Consider the following 15,335-nt stretch of genomic DNA (forward strand, 5'->3'; position numbering starts at 1 on the left):
TTTTTATCTGTCGGCCCCAGCCTCGAACTCAGTGTGTAGTTAACTGACCCTCTCTGCCCATTCATCGCCATTTTACCTGTTGTTATTGTCTTAGCTGATTAGCTGTTGTTGTCTTACCCGTTGTTGTCTTAGCTAGCTCTCCCAATCAACACCTGTGATTGCTTTATGCCTCGCTTTATGTCTCTCTCTAATTTCAACATACCTTGTATATTGTTGTCCAGAGATGCAACCTCTCTTTTCGTCACTCAATGCCTAGGTTTACCTCCACTGTACCGGCACCCTACCATACCCCTGTCTGTACAGTATGCTCTGAATCTATCCTACCACTTCCAGAAACCTGCTTCTTTTATTCTCTGTCCCCAACGCACTAGACGACCAGTTTTGATAGCCTTTAGCCGTACCCTCATCCTACTCCTCCTCTGTTCCTCGGGTGATGTGGAGGTTAACCCAGGCCCTGCCTGTCCCCAGGCGCGCTCATTTGTTGACTTCTGTAACAGTAAAAGTCTTGGTTTCATGCATGTTAACATCAGAAGCCTCCTCCCTAAGTTTGTTTTACTCACTGCTTTAGCACACTCCACCAACCCTGATGTCCTTGCCATGTCTGAATCCTGGCTTAGGAAGGCCACCCAAATTCTGAGATTTCCATCCCCAACTACAACATTTTCCGTCAAGATAGAACTGCCAATGGGGGAGGAGTTAGCCTGCAAAGTTCTGTCATACTTTCCAGGTCTATGCCCAAACAGTTTGAGCTTCTAATTTAAAAAATGTATCTCCAGAAATAAGTTTCTCACTGTTGCCGCCTGTTATAGACCCCACTCAGCTCCCAGCTGTGGCCTGGACACCATATGTGAATTGATTGCCCCTCATCTACTTCAGAGTTCGTTCTGTTAGGTGACCTAAACTGGGATATACTTAACACCCCGGCAGTGCTACAATCTAAGCTAGATGCCCTCAATCTCACACAAATTATCAAGGAACCCACCAGGTACAACCCCAAATCTGTAAACATGGGCACCATCATAGATATTATCCTGACCAACTTGCCCTCCAAATACACCTCTGCTGATTTCAATCAGGATCTCAGCGATCACTGCCTCATTGCCTGCATCCGCTATGGGTCCGTGGTCAAACGACCACCCCTCATTGTCAAACACTCCCTAAAACACTTCTGCGAGCAGGCCTTTCTAATCGACCTGGCCCGGGTATCCTGGAAGGATATTGACCTCATCCTGTCAGTAGAGGATGCCCGGTCATTCTTTAAAAGTAATTTCCTCACCATCTTAAATAAGCATTCCCCTTTCAAAAAAATGTAGAACTAAGAACAGATATAGCCCTTGGTTCACGCCAGACCTGACTGCCCTTGACCAGCACAAAAACATCCTGTGGCTGACTGCACTAGCATCGAATAGTCCCAGCGAAATGCAACTTTTCAGGAAAGTCAGGAACCAATACACGCAGTCAGTTAGGAAAGCAAAGGCTATCTTTTTCAAACAGAAATTTGCATCCTGTCGCTCCAACTCCAAAAAGTTTTGGGACACTGTAAAGTCCATGGAGAATATGAGCACCTCCTCCCAGCTGCCCACTGCACTGAGGATAGGAAACACTGTCACCACCGATAAATCCATGATAATCGAAAATTTCAATAAGCATTTCTCTATGGCTGGTCAAGCTTTCCTCCTTGCTACCCCAACCCCGGCCAACAGCTCTGCACCCCCCACAGCTACTTTCCCAAGCCTCCCCAGCTTCTCCTTCACCCAAATCCAGATAGCAGATGTTCCGAAAGAGCTGCAAAACCTGGACCCGTACAAATCAGCTGGGCTAGACAATCTGGACCCTCTCTTTCTAAAATGATCCGCCGCCATTGATGCAACCTCTATTACCAGTCTGTTCAACCTCTCTTTTGTATCATCCGAGATCCCTAAAGATTGGAAAGCTGCCGCAGTCATCCCCCTCTTCAAAGGGGGTGACACTCTAGACCCAAACTATTACAGACCTATATCCATCCTGTCTTGCCTTTCTAAAGTCTTCGAAAGCCAAACAGATAACTGACCATTTCGAATCCCACCGTACCTTCTCCGCTGTGCAATCCGGTTTCCGAGCTGGTCACGGGTGCACCTCAGCCACGCTCAAGGCACTAAACGATATCATAACCGCCATCGATAAAAGGTTGTACTGTGCAGCCGTCTTCATTGACCTGGCCAAGGCTTTCTACTCTGTCAATCACCGTATTCTTATCGGCAGACTCAACAGCCTTGGTTTCTCAAATGACTGCCTCGCCTGGTTCACCAACTACATCCCAGACAGAGTTCAGTGTGTCAAATCGGAGGTCCTGTTGTCCAGACATCTGGCAGTCTCTATGGGGGTACCACAGGGTTCAATTCTCGGGCCAACTCTTTTCTCTGTATATATCAACAATGTCGCTCTTGCTACTGGTGATTCCCTGATCCACCTCTATGCAGACAACGCCATTCTGTATACATCTGGCCCTTCTTTGGACACTGTGTTAACAAACCTCCAAGCAAGCTTCAATGCCACACTAGCATCACTACTCTGGACGGTTCTGACTTAGAATATGTGGACAACTACAAATACCTAGGTGTCTGGCTAGACTGTAAACTCTCCTTCCAGACTCATATTAAACATCTCCAATCCAAAATTAAATCTAGAATCGGCTTCCTATTTCGCAACAAAGCCTCCTTCACTCACGCTGCCAAACATACCCTCGTAAAACTGACTATCCTACCGATCCTTGACTTCGGCGAAGTCATTTACAAAATAGCTTCCAACACTCTACTCCGCAAACTGCAAAGTAGAGTGTTCAGTCTATCACAGTGCCATCCATTTTGTCACCAAAGCCCCATATACCACCCACCACTGCGACCTGTATGCTCTCGTCAGCTGGCCCTTGCTACATATTCGTCGCCAGACCCACTGACTCCAGGTCATCTATAAGTCTTTACTAGGTTTTTTATACCTCCAGCAGGCCACAAATGTGCATGTGTCAGCATATGGTCTCACAAGGGGTCTGAGGATCTCATCTCGGTACCTAATGGCAGCCAGGCTACCTCTGGCGAGCACATGGAGGGCTGTGCGGCCCCACAAAGAAATGCCACCCCACACCATGACTGACCCATCGCCAAACCGGTCATGCTGGAGGATGTTGCAGGCAGCAGAACGTTCTCCACTGCGTCTCCAGACTCTGTCACGTCTGTCACATGTGCTCAGTGTGAACCTGCTTTCATCTGTGAAGAGCACAGGGCGCCAGTGGCGAATTTGCCAATCTTGGTGTTCTCTGGCAAATGCCAAACGTCCTGCACGGTGTTGGGCTGTAAGCACAACCCCCACCTGTGGACGTCGGGCCCTCATACCACCCTCATGGAGTCTGTTTCTGACCGTTTGAGCAGACACATGCACATTTGTGGCCTGCTGGAGGTCATTTTGCAGGGCGCTGGCAGTGCACCTCCTTGCACAAAGGCGGAGGTAGCGGTCCTGCTGCTGGGTTGTTGCCCTCCTACGGCCTCCTCCACGTCTCCTGATGTACTGGCCTGTCTCCTGGTAGCGCCTGCATGCTCTGGACACTACGCTGACAGACACAGCAAACCTTTTTGCCACAGCTCGCATTGATATGCCATCCTGGATGAACTGCACTACCTGAGCCACTTGTGTGGGTTGTAGACTCCGTCTCATGCTACCACTAGAGTGAGAGCACCGCCAGCATTCAAAAGTGACCAAAACATCAGCCAGGAAGCATAGGAACTGAGAAGTGGTCTGTGGTCACCACCTGCAGAATCACTCCTGTTTTGGGGGGTGTCTTGCTAATTGCCTATAATTTCCACCTTTTGTCTATTCCATTTGCACAACAGCATGTGAAATTTATTGTCAATCAGTGTTGCTTCCTAAGTGGACAGTTTGATTTCACAGAAGTGTGATTGACTTGGAGTTACATTGTGTTGTTTAAGTGTTCCCTTTATTTTTTTGAGCAGTGTGTATATATATGTTATATATACACTGCTCAAAAAAATAAAGGGAACACTTAAACAACACAATGTAACTCCAAGTCAATCACACTTCGGTGAAATCAAACTGTCCACTTAGGAAGCAACACTGATTGACAATAAATTTCACATGCTGTTGTGCAAATGGAATAGACAAAAGGTGGAAATTATAGGCAATTTGCAAGACACCCCCCAAAACAGGAGTGATTCTGCAGGTGGTGACCACAGACCACTTCTCAGTTCCTATGCTTCCTGGCTGATGTTTTGGTCACTTTTGAATGCTGGCGGTGTTCTCACTCTAGTGGTAGCATGAGACGGAGTCTACAACCCACACAAGTGGCTCAGGTAGTGCAGTTCATCCAGGATGGCACATCAATGCGAACTGTGGCAAAAAGGTTTGCTGTGTCTGTCAGCGTAGTGTCGAGAGCATGCAGGCGCTACCAGGAGACAGGCCAGTACATCAGGAGACGTGGAGGAGGCCGTAGGAGCGCAACAACCCAGCAGCAGGGCCGCTACCTCCGCCTTTGTGCAAGGAGGTGCACTGCCAGAGCCCTGCAAAATGACCTCCAGCAGGCCACAAATGTGCATGTGTCAGCATATGGTCTCACAAGGGGTCTGAGGATCTTATCTCGGTACCTAATGGTAATCAGGCTACCTCTGGCACGCACTGTGCGGCCCCACAAAGAAATGCCACCCCACACCATGACTGACCCACCGCCAAACCGGTCATGCTGGAGAATGTTGCAGGCAGCAGAACGTTCTTCACGGCGTCTCCAGACTCTGTCACGTCTGTCACATGTGCTCATGTGCTCAGTGTGAACCTGCTTTCATCTGTGAAGAGCACAGGGTGCCAGTGGCGAATTTGCCAATCTTGGTGTTCTCTGGCAAATGCCAAACGTCCTGCACGGTGTTGGGCTGTAAGCACAACCCCCACCTGTGGACGTCGGGCCCTCATACCACCCTCATGGAGTCTGTTTCTGACCGTTTGAGCAGACACATGCACATTTGTGGCCTGCTGGAGGTCATTTTGCAGGGCGCTGGCAGTGCACCTCCTTGCACAAAGGCGGAGGTAGCGGTCCTGCTGCTGGGTTGTTGCGCTCCTACGGCCTCCTCCACGTCTCCTGATGTACTGGCCTGTCTCCTGGTAGCGCCTGCATGCTCTGGACACTACGCTGACAGACACAGCAAGCCTTTTTGCCACAGTTCGCATTGATGTGCCATCCTGGATGAACTGCACTACCTGAGCCACTTGTGTGGGTTGTAGACTCCGTCTCATGCTACCACTAGAGTGAGAACACCGCCAGCATTCAAAAGTGACCAAAACATCAGCCAGGAAGCATAGGAACTGAGAAGTGGTCTGTGGTCACCACCTGCAGAATCACTCCTGTTTTGGGGGGTGTCTTGCTAATTGCCTATAATTTCCACCTCTTGTCTATTCCATTTGCACAACAGCATGTGAAATTTATTGTCAATCAGTGTTACTTCCTAAGTGGACAGTTTGATTTCACAGAAGTGTGATTGACTTGGAGTTACATTGTGTTGTTTAAGTGTTCCCTTTATTTTTTTGAGCAGTGTATATATATATATTAATATAGATATATATATTAATATAGATATATATATATAATAATATATAATATATATATATATATTATATATATATAATATAACAAGAGCCTTTAATTTTTTTCTACAAAATATAGAAATCTGCCTTTTCCACATATGTAGGCCCTGGTATTGTGCTGGAGATAATGAAAATGAGTTTGAGAAGTGGTGGAATTGCCCTAAAATATAGCTTACTGTTCACTGTCAGGGTTGAAAAGATGAGCGGTGGCTTACCCTCCATTGTGCATGTGACTGCCCGCACTCTCCCTTACCCAGGCTGACATGACCACGGCCAAACCATACATTAAACAGGCTCCACTCAGCTACCGTGGCTGCTACCGTGGGGTCTCTCTCTTTCAGACCAGGACCAGAACCACACACACACAGTCTTGTATAACTAACCAAGTGGGGGCACACACATTCAAAATCCCATTCTCCCTAACCTTAACCCAAAAACCTAACGTTAACGTTAACCCTAAACCTAACCCTAGCTGCTAACCCTAATTCTAACCTTAACCCTAAACCCTCTAGAAATAGCATTTGACCTTGTGGGGACTTCTGGACCCCACAAGTATAGTTAAACACGTCCACACACACACCTTAGATGAGACAACATGATTAATGTCCAAAAGCAGTTGATTGTGGTCTAATTTGGGTCTGTGAAAAAAACTGAAGTGGATAACTTTTAGAACTTTGTGGAAAGCAACATCTCTATCACTGAAAAAAATGGATTGTATTATTAGACAACAAATCCGCCAGGCGGCGGTCAAATCCAAAGAAAGAGTTTATCAAGGGTGCATTCAAGATCGTATGTTTCTGAGGCGTTCCTGCAATAGGAATTTCCAAAACTACGAATCCCAGAGAACCTCAGTGCGCTCGCTATTAATGTCAATATGGCCACTGTCAGTCAGACAAAGGCGAATCAGTCTCGCCACGAAATGAAATCAAATTAGCAAGCTAGAGGAGGACGGATGGCATTGTGAAAACCGGCGGGTGCATGTTCCGTGTCGGGGATATAGAAGAGGACTTGTCACGAGGACCAACTAAACACCGGTTTATTAAATGCTGTGGAGGACGGGGGACCTAGATACAAAGATCAAGGTAAGACTTGTAATGCTAAGTAGTTAGCATAGGTTGCATTTCTGCAGACTCGCCCGCACTCCTTGGCACTGGTCCCAATGCTAGTCAGCAAGCTAACTTTATTAGCTAGCTGAGCTATAGCTGGCCACTTAAGGGATTTATAGCTAATGCCAGATCAGTGTTTTATGAAGTCGTTGGAAAAGTCTGCTTGGTCTATACAGGTTGTAAAGATTGGTAGCTAACAAGCCAGATGTCATGTCATAACTATAACGCTAGCTTAAATATGTCACGCTAACTAGCTAGCTAGATACCATGTACTGTAGCTATTGTCATTGAACAACCATTGCTACCACACTCAACTGCTTAGATCACTAGTTAGCAACAATACGTTTGTGGGTGCCTTTACCCTGCCATGTATCTATTTCCTGGCTATACTGTAACTAGATCATTATCAGAAAGTAACAACACAGCCAATGCCATACTCAATTGGTTAGATCATGAGTTACTTGCAAAGGATGAGCTAAGTAACGTTAGCCTAAAATCTAGAGCTGGACCGTGATTGAACACCACCCCTCCTGTCACCACACACTTTGCAAACAGTCAGACCCGTGAGGCGTTTGCGTGCTGTTAGCTACAGGTTATACACACAGACGGATAGTTTTTGCATAGTTGTCTGGAATGGGTTTGGATTATTAGATTGTGCGCGTGAGAGATTATTTTATTTTAAGTGGTACATCATACAATGCGCCGTATGATGCATTGGCGTTCCACTGTTTTGATTCCAATGGGAATGTTACGGGGGTGACGTCATTTGAGTCACCACGTCATAAAATTATGCTGGGTTCAAAACAACTCCGAAATATATGCCGCATTCAAAACAACTTGGAAATCTCACACTTCCGATTTTAAGTGCGTTTAAAACAACTGGGAACTCTTATAAAAAATAAAAAAAAACATTTTTTAAAACGAGCTCCGACTGGGAAAAATGTATATTAACAGTCATCCAACTTGGAATTCCAACTCGGGCCTATTTCTAGAGCTCGGACCTGAAGATCACTGATTTTTCTGAGTTTCCAGTTGTTTTGAATGCGGCTATAGAGTACCACAGTATGGGTCATAATACCCATAAATTTTGCGGTCAAACAGGGAAATGGTTACAATTGTTTTCCCACAATTCATTTTTTTTTCCTCATAGGGGATTTTAGAAACATTTAAAATAAGAGCTGTGTTTCGTGTAGGCTTACCCTGGCATGATGTTTTGATAACTGTGTAAAGCTCTCTAGGACAAAGTGACTTTTTATAAATATATTTGCCTGTATTTGCCCCCCAAAAATGCATTGCAAATTAGCTGCTAATATGGCTATCCTAAAGGACTACAAATGCCACGATGACCTGGACGAGACTGCTGAATCGAGGCAAAGGTAAGAATCTCTGAATTAGCTATCTAATGTTAGCTAAATGTAGTAAGAAGTAAATTGGCTACATTTCTTTAAATTGACAATTCTGTGATCTGTCCTGTGAAAGTTTTAAATTGACACAATACCTGTTAGCAAAGGTGTCAGCTAGAGTGATGTGCTGGAGCTTGCAGGGATTTGTAGTTTTGCATGTCTACTTTGATGCTTATTAGCATTTTAAAATCTGAAAGTAAGTAGAACGGAATATATTGATAAGTCATCTTGTCCGAGAGAGATTTACATGGTTATCAAAACGTCAGGGTAAGACTACACGTTACCCTTGTTTACATTGTGCTGCACTGGGGTCAGAACACAATCATGGTTGGACAACATCTTGGTGTCATTGTACTTAGTGTCTTCTAACATATGGAGAACATCTAGATTATGAAACACATTTTCACATTCATTTATTCAACATTTAAAAGTAAGCGGTCTCTTAGGGCATTTAAAACCAGATATATTGCTTCTATGTGGCATCAATATGAGTCAGAATCATTAATTCTGGTGCCAAAATTGACGACAAAGTGTAAATAGGATAATTTTGGTCAGTCTCGTCCGAAATTGAGTTTTGTCAGTGAGTTCTTTACGACTTACTGGAGTGTTGGGTATACATACTTAAGTATCAAACGTAAAAGTATAAATCATTTCAAATTCCTTATATTAAGCAAACCAGGAGGTACCATTTTTCTTTTTTTACAGATAGCCAGGGGCACACTGCAACACTCAGACATCATTTACAAACGAAGCATGTGTTTAGTGAGTCCGCCAGATCAGATGCAATATGGATGACCAGGAATGTTCTCTTGTTAAGTGTGTGAATTGGACCATTTTCCTGTCCTGCTATGCATTCAAAATGTAACGAGTACTTTTGGGTGCCAGGGAAAATGTATGGAGTAAAAAGTACATCATTTTCTTTAGGAATGTTGGGAAGTAAAAGTTGTCAACATATAAATAGTAAAGTACAGATACCCCAAACAAACTACTTAAGTAGTAATTCAAGGTATTTTTACTTAAGGACTTTACACAACTGCCAATTGCCCAGAGACAACACGTTGTGCTATGTCCCCAGATGCCATGTGGACATTTTTTGTCAAGTCTGCATATGGGTGCAACGCAAGCACATTTTTCTCGCAAATAGGAGTGAAAATGGGCTTCCATAAAGTTGGTGCAAACTTCCAATGCATTTCAACAATATGGCCAGGAATGGATTACTTGCGACAGTTTATCTTCCGCTGCCTGTCAACCGTCAAACCACTGGTGTTGGTGAGTACTTTAGCTAAGTATATAGCTGGTACTAGCTAGCGGCTACTTTTGGTTATACAACATTATTTGATCATGCTAGCGAGCCAGGCTAGCTATGATGCCACAGATGAAAGGGGAATGATACTGTAGCTAGCTAAATACATCAAGCTAACGTGTAATGTGATGTAGCATCTCAGAGGACGATGTGCATAGCTTACCTCGCTAACAACAGCTAATTGTAGCCCATTGACATTTATTATTTGCTAAAAAATTAAGTCAATACAGGGCAGGCACTTGGATACTAGCTTTCTAGCTAATAATATGTAGCCAGCTTACTTTCAATAATGTTTCAACACGAACTGGATAACTAATGTTAGCTAGATAGCCAACTCATTTAAACTCGGACAACGATATAACTTACCCGGATTTGCAAATTAGGTAGCTAGCTAGCATTTGTGGGCTTCGTCTGCTAACCCAAAACATGACTGTGATCATAAAAATGTATCATATATTTTCTAAGGCAAAAATAAATTCTGGTACTAGTCTACTACAAATATAACTATAGCTCTGGCAGTGAATAGCAACACGTTATCAGGAAGCATTCAGCAATGTACACAGCTGGTTGCATAGTAACGGCGTTCAGCGTCACCGGGCTGAATCTATTCTGTAGTTAGTCCCTCTATTAGCATATAAATTAATTCCAAACTATATAAAGGTATTTTTCTCACTATGTTTATTGAGTTACATTTTATTTCATTCACAGGCTACATACAACAGCTGGTGGATTTGTTGTTCAGCAGCATCTAGGAACCCTCCTACCATATCAGGAGCTGTTAGACACTAGTCCCACTTCAGAGTAATGGAGGACACTTGAATCAGGTTGGTCACATTTGATTTGGTCAATGGTCAAAACACGATCTGTCCTGGAATTCACCTAACCACCATTGATAATGTAATCATTGCTGTGTGTGTATATGTATGTTGTAAGGAGGTGCCCCCTTCCACACTGCCAATGGTCTACTCCTGGGCCGAGTGAGTAATGCCATGCTGGCACGTGTCCCTTGTGATTTAGCTGTGAATCAGGATCTCTGATTGGCTATGTTGAATTGTGTATTTACTGTTGGCTTCCATGACTGTATGGTGAATGTCTTTCCCTCTCTCCCTCAGTGATATGATGCTGGGTTGGATATACAGTGCATTTGGAAAGTATTCAGACTCCTTCACTCTTTCCACATTTTGTTACATAACAGCCTTATTCTAAAATGGATTAAATATTTTTTCCCCCTCATCAATCTAAACAGGTTTAGCCATTTTTGCAAATGTATTAAAAATAAAAAAACGGATCAAATTGACATAAGTATTCAGATCCTTTACTCAGTACTTTGTTGAAGTAGCTTTGGCAGCGATTATAGCCTTGAGTCTTCTTGGGTATGACGCTACAAGCTTGCACACCTGTATTTGGGGAGTTTCTCCCATTCTTCGCTGCAGATCCTCTCAAGCTCTGTCAGGTTGGATGGGGAGTGTCGCTGCACAGCTATTTTCAGGTCTCCAGAGATGTTCGATCGGGTTCAAGTCCGGGCTCTGACTGGGCCACTCAAGAACATTCAGAAACTTGTCCCAAAGCCACTCCTGTGTTGTCTTGGCTGTGTGCTCTTAGTGTCGTTGTCCTGTTGGAAGGTGAACCTTCTCCCCCAGTCTGAGGTCATGAGTGCTTTGGAGCAGGTTTTAATTAAGGATCTCTTTACTTTGCTCCATTCATCTTTCCCTTGATCCTGACTAGTCTCCCAGTCCCCGCCCCTGAAAAACATCCCCACAGCATGATGCTGCCACCATGATGCTTCACTGTAGGGATGGTATTGGCCAGGTGATGAGCGGTGCCTGGTTTATTCCAGACATGACGCTTGGCATTCAGGCCAAAGAGTTCAATCTCGGTTTCATCAGACTAGAGAATCTTGTTTCTCATGGTCTGAGTCCTTTAGGTGTCTTTTGGTTAACTCCAAGCGGGCTGTCGTGTGCCTTTTTTACTGAGGAGTGGCTTCCGTCTGACCACTCTACCATAAAGGTCTGATTGGTGGAGTGCTGCAGAGATGGCTGTCCTTCTGGAAGGTTCCCCCATCTCCACAGAGGAACTCTTGAGCTCTGTCAGTGACCCACGGGTTCTTGGTCATCTCCCTGACCAAGGCCCTTCTCCACCGATTGCTCAGTTTGGCTGGGCGGCCATCTCCAGGAAGAGTCTTGGTGGTTCCACCAAGTGCTCTGACATCCAATTTCAACTGTGGGACCTTGTATAGACAGGTGTGTGCCTTTCCAAATCATGTCCAATCAATTGAATTTACTACAGGTGTACTCCAATCAAGTTGTAGAAACATCTCAAGGATGAACAATGGAAACAGGATGCATAGTCTCATAGCAAAGGGTCTGAATACTTTTATCAATTTTCAAAGCTTTCTAACAACTTGTTAGCTTTGTCATTATGGGGTATTGTATGTAGATTGTTGAAACAACATTTTTTATTTAATCAGTTTCAGAATAACGCTGTAACGTAACAATGTGGAAAAAGTGAAGGGGTCTGAATACTTTCCGAATGCCATGAAGAAGCTAAAGTCGGGCTCCTTCATGACCAGTATTTCTGACAAGAGGGGCCTGGAGCTGTTCTACACTGCCATGCCAATCAGGTGTTGGCAAACACCTCCGAAGGGACAAAAGGTGATTACTAATAAGACGGTACATCACAAGTGTTTAGTAATATCACCCTTTTTAATATATGTGCCACTCATCAACTCTTCGTTGTTTTTTTACAGATGGGCAGAAGAGATGCTTTTGGAATCCTCTGACTCAAAGACAGATTGATACTGCTGTGTGAATTGTGAGAGACCTTGCATTAAAATGATACTAGTACTTTTTAATTTTTTGTTATTATTGTTACTGTTACACTTGAAAGATATCAAAACACTTAGTTTAGAATATCTACTTAAGTTCAGCAATTGCACTCGTCTCATATTCCTTTGTAGGCTACTGACCAATGCAAAGCATCCTCCTGGAGAGGTATGGGAAGAGTGCTGTCCTCCTGCATCTCACATCTGTCTGTACTTATTGAACTCTGCCTGCTGGACCCATGGGTTGAGGCAAACTCTGTCATATCCAGGATGGAGTGTCATGCACTCCAGCCCTCCTTCCACCTGACTGCACCTGTCCATAACGTAATACATTACGTAGATGGAAGGGACTTCATCACCCACTGGAGACTTGGACTGTGTTCGTAAATTCACTCTGGCTATCTACTCCGATTTCAGAGCACACTCGTCTGTGTGCCAGAGCACAAAATAACTGAGGAATTTACGAACGCGCAACACCCGTTTGAATAATACTGCTGTCCAGTAAACGTCGGCAAAAGAACATATTGAAATTGTTGCCAGCAGCACAGTTGCATTCACCAATGCACTAGATAATATGAAAACAGACTGAACAGTGGTGCTAGGGCGAGTGAGATGTTCTCTCATTTGTGTCTGGAAGTAGCAATCAAGTTTGGTTGCGTGCTTGACTGCTGTTGGGAGGTCAGAACGATCAGATCAACCCTACTCCTCGGCCAGAGCGTCCGGTGTGCGCTCTGAACGCTCCGAATTTACGAACGGACAATCTGACAACACTCACAAATGCAATCTGATCACACTCTGGCACTACAGAGTGAATTTACGAACACACCCTTAAAGACAGAATCACCCAAAATGACACTTCAAAAAAAAAAAGTGTTAATTTTTAGACATATTATTTAAAACAATATACTCTACAAGTACATCACATCCAGAGTGGGCTTTATGGTATGTTTGAAAATATGATTTTGTACATTGAAATTTACATTACATGTCATGAACCAATCCAAGCCCTCCTTTTTAATTAAGATTACACATTAAGCAAATCACCAGCAGAAGCAGTTCCCTTTGAATCCATTTTCCCATTCATTCCGGTGGTGGTGCTCATACAATGGATTATTACTGCTACACAATCAATCATTAATTTATCATGTAGCAGAGAACCCACTCTGTAAATGTGATGTACTTGTAGAGTATATTGTTTTAAACAATATGTCCAAAAGTTAACAAAATCTAAACGGGTAGTTTTGAGATTTCATGTTGAACAAATTAATGTGTAATATTTTTATTTCAGAGTCTAGACACTCCATATATTAAAGCAAACTATAAGGAGTGTAATGACACCACGATGTTGTCTGTATCATGTACGGTTCACAACTCATAGGGTCTTATAGGAGGCAAGAATAGGTCTAAAAAGATATTGGTATAATACCTATCATATAGAAGTAAACTTCGGAGTCATGCAATATGTTGTGTGGTCTCCCACTACGACTCAGGGAGAGCTTGCAGTTTTAGGCTACAGATGAAATAAGTTATGACGAACTCACAGGAGGTTGGTGGCACCTTAACGGGCTTGTGAAAATAGCAGGAGAGGAATGGGATCAAACGCATGTGTTTGAAGCCATTCCATTCGCTCCGTTCCAGCCATTATTATTAGCCGTCCTCCTCTCAGCAGCCTGCACTGGATGAACTTCACAGGGTGGTGAAAGTGCCCGGTGATGAACCTGATGCACCTTTTCAATAAATATCAAGGGTTTTATTCTGGTGACATGATCATGATGCTTGGCTGCCATTTGACCAGTGGAGGCTGGTGGGAGGAGCTATAGGAGGAGTTCATTGTAATGACTGAACTGGAATTTATGGAACGGAGTCAAAAATGGTTAGATACCGTTCCATTTATGCCATTACAATGAGCCCATCCTCCTATAGCTCCTCCCACCAGCCTCCACTGCAATTGACAAATAAAAATAATCTAGCTCAGTCTTTATAATCTCATGTAGATAGCCTACCCGCACTTCCTGCGAGCTGTTGGCTAGAGCTCATGTTCCAAGACCAGAGTGGGCACATTTTGCTATATAACGCAACAGATTTTGTGACAAAACAATCAGTAGAGTTGAAAACGCGATGGAAACCAATTGAACTTGTATTTTTTTTATTCAATACATGGGAATTTTAACCGCAACAGTTATTTGTTAGTTTGAAGGGAACATCTCTGATGGGAAAATGCCCATATTGTTTTATGCAGATTTTTTTTACAAATATTTGCATGAAAAGCTGTCGCCATTTGGATGTAACCTGACTATCGATTTTCAATCACTTGGCTTTGGATGGCAGTAAACCGCAACAACTCTGGTCAATGTTGAATAAGCCACTTTCACTGAGTCTCCCTAGTTAAGCATGGGCATTTCAATCTAAAGGACCCATGAGCTCCAACATGTGAAGTTCATAGGAGCATGTCAAATGAAAGCTAAGAGTCTTTTTTGTTTGTTATTTAGGCATATATACAGTTGAAGTTGAAGTTTACATACACTTAGGTTGGAGTCATTAAAACTCATCTTTCAACCACTCCACAAATTTCTTGTTAACAAACTATAGTTTTGGCTAGTTGGGTAGGACATCTACTTTGTGCATGACAAAGGTAATTTGTCCAACAATTGTTTACAGACAGATTATTTCACTTATAATTCACTGTATCACAATTCAGGTGGGTCAGAAGTTTATTTGCACTAAGTTGACTGTGCCTTTAAACAGCTTAGAAAATTGCAGAAAATAATGTCATGGCTTTAGAAGCTTCTGGTAGGCTAATTGACATCATTTGAGTGAATTGGAGGTGTATCTGTGGATGTATTTCAATGCCTACCTTCAAACACAGTGCCTCTTTGCTTGACATGGAAAAATCAAAAGAAATCAGCCAAGACCTCAGAAAAAAATTGTAGACCTCCACAAGTCTGGTTCATCCTTGGGAGCAATTTCCAAATGCCTGAAGGTACCACGTTCATCTGTACAAACAATAGTGTGCAAGTATAAACACCATGGGACCACGCAGCCATCATACCGCTCAGGAAGGAGACGCGTTCTGTCTCCTAGAG

At 43.5% G+C, this 15,335-nt stretch overlaps 1 protein-coding gene and 1 long non-coding RNA gene across 6 annotated transcripts in view; both read left to right on the plus strand.

Moving 5' to 3' along the window:
• The first annotated feature begins 6,426 nt into the window (after positions 1-6,426).
• LOC129812588 (homeobox-containing protein 1-like) overlaps positions 6,427-15,335 on the plus strand; it is a 30,295-nt gene continuing 21,386 nt past the window's right edge. The window contains exons 1-2 of one of the 5 annotated variants that reach the window (XM_055864268.1): positions 6,427-6,701; positions 8,029-8,101. In XM_055864268.1, the coding sequence (XP_055720243.1) occupies positions 8,037-8,101 (65 nt within the window). In that variant the 5' untranslated portion in view covers positions 6,427-6,701; positions 8,029-8,036. The remainder of the gene's footprint in view (positions 6,702-8,028; positions 8,102-15,335) is intronic. The other 4 variants (XM_055864267.1, XM_055864271.1, XM_055864270.1 and 1 more) reach the window with 4 other exon arrangements.
• LOC129812589 (uncharacterized) lies at positions 8,116-12,282 on the plus strand. The gene is made up of 3 exons (XR_008753031.1): positions 8,116-9,397; positions 10,140-12,082; positions 12,178-12,282. It is a non-coding gene; the product is annotated as an uncharacterized LOC129812589 (long non-coding RNA).

The sequence above is a fragment of the Salvelinus fontinalis genome, chromosome 16 (assembly GCF_029448725.1).
Source record: "Salvelinus fontinalis isolate EN_2023a chromosome 16, ASM2944872v1, whole genome shotgun sequence".
NCBI classification, from domain to species: Eukaryota; Metazoa; Chordata; class Actinopteri; order Salmoniformes; family Salmonidae; genus Salvelinus; species Salvelinus fontinalis.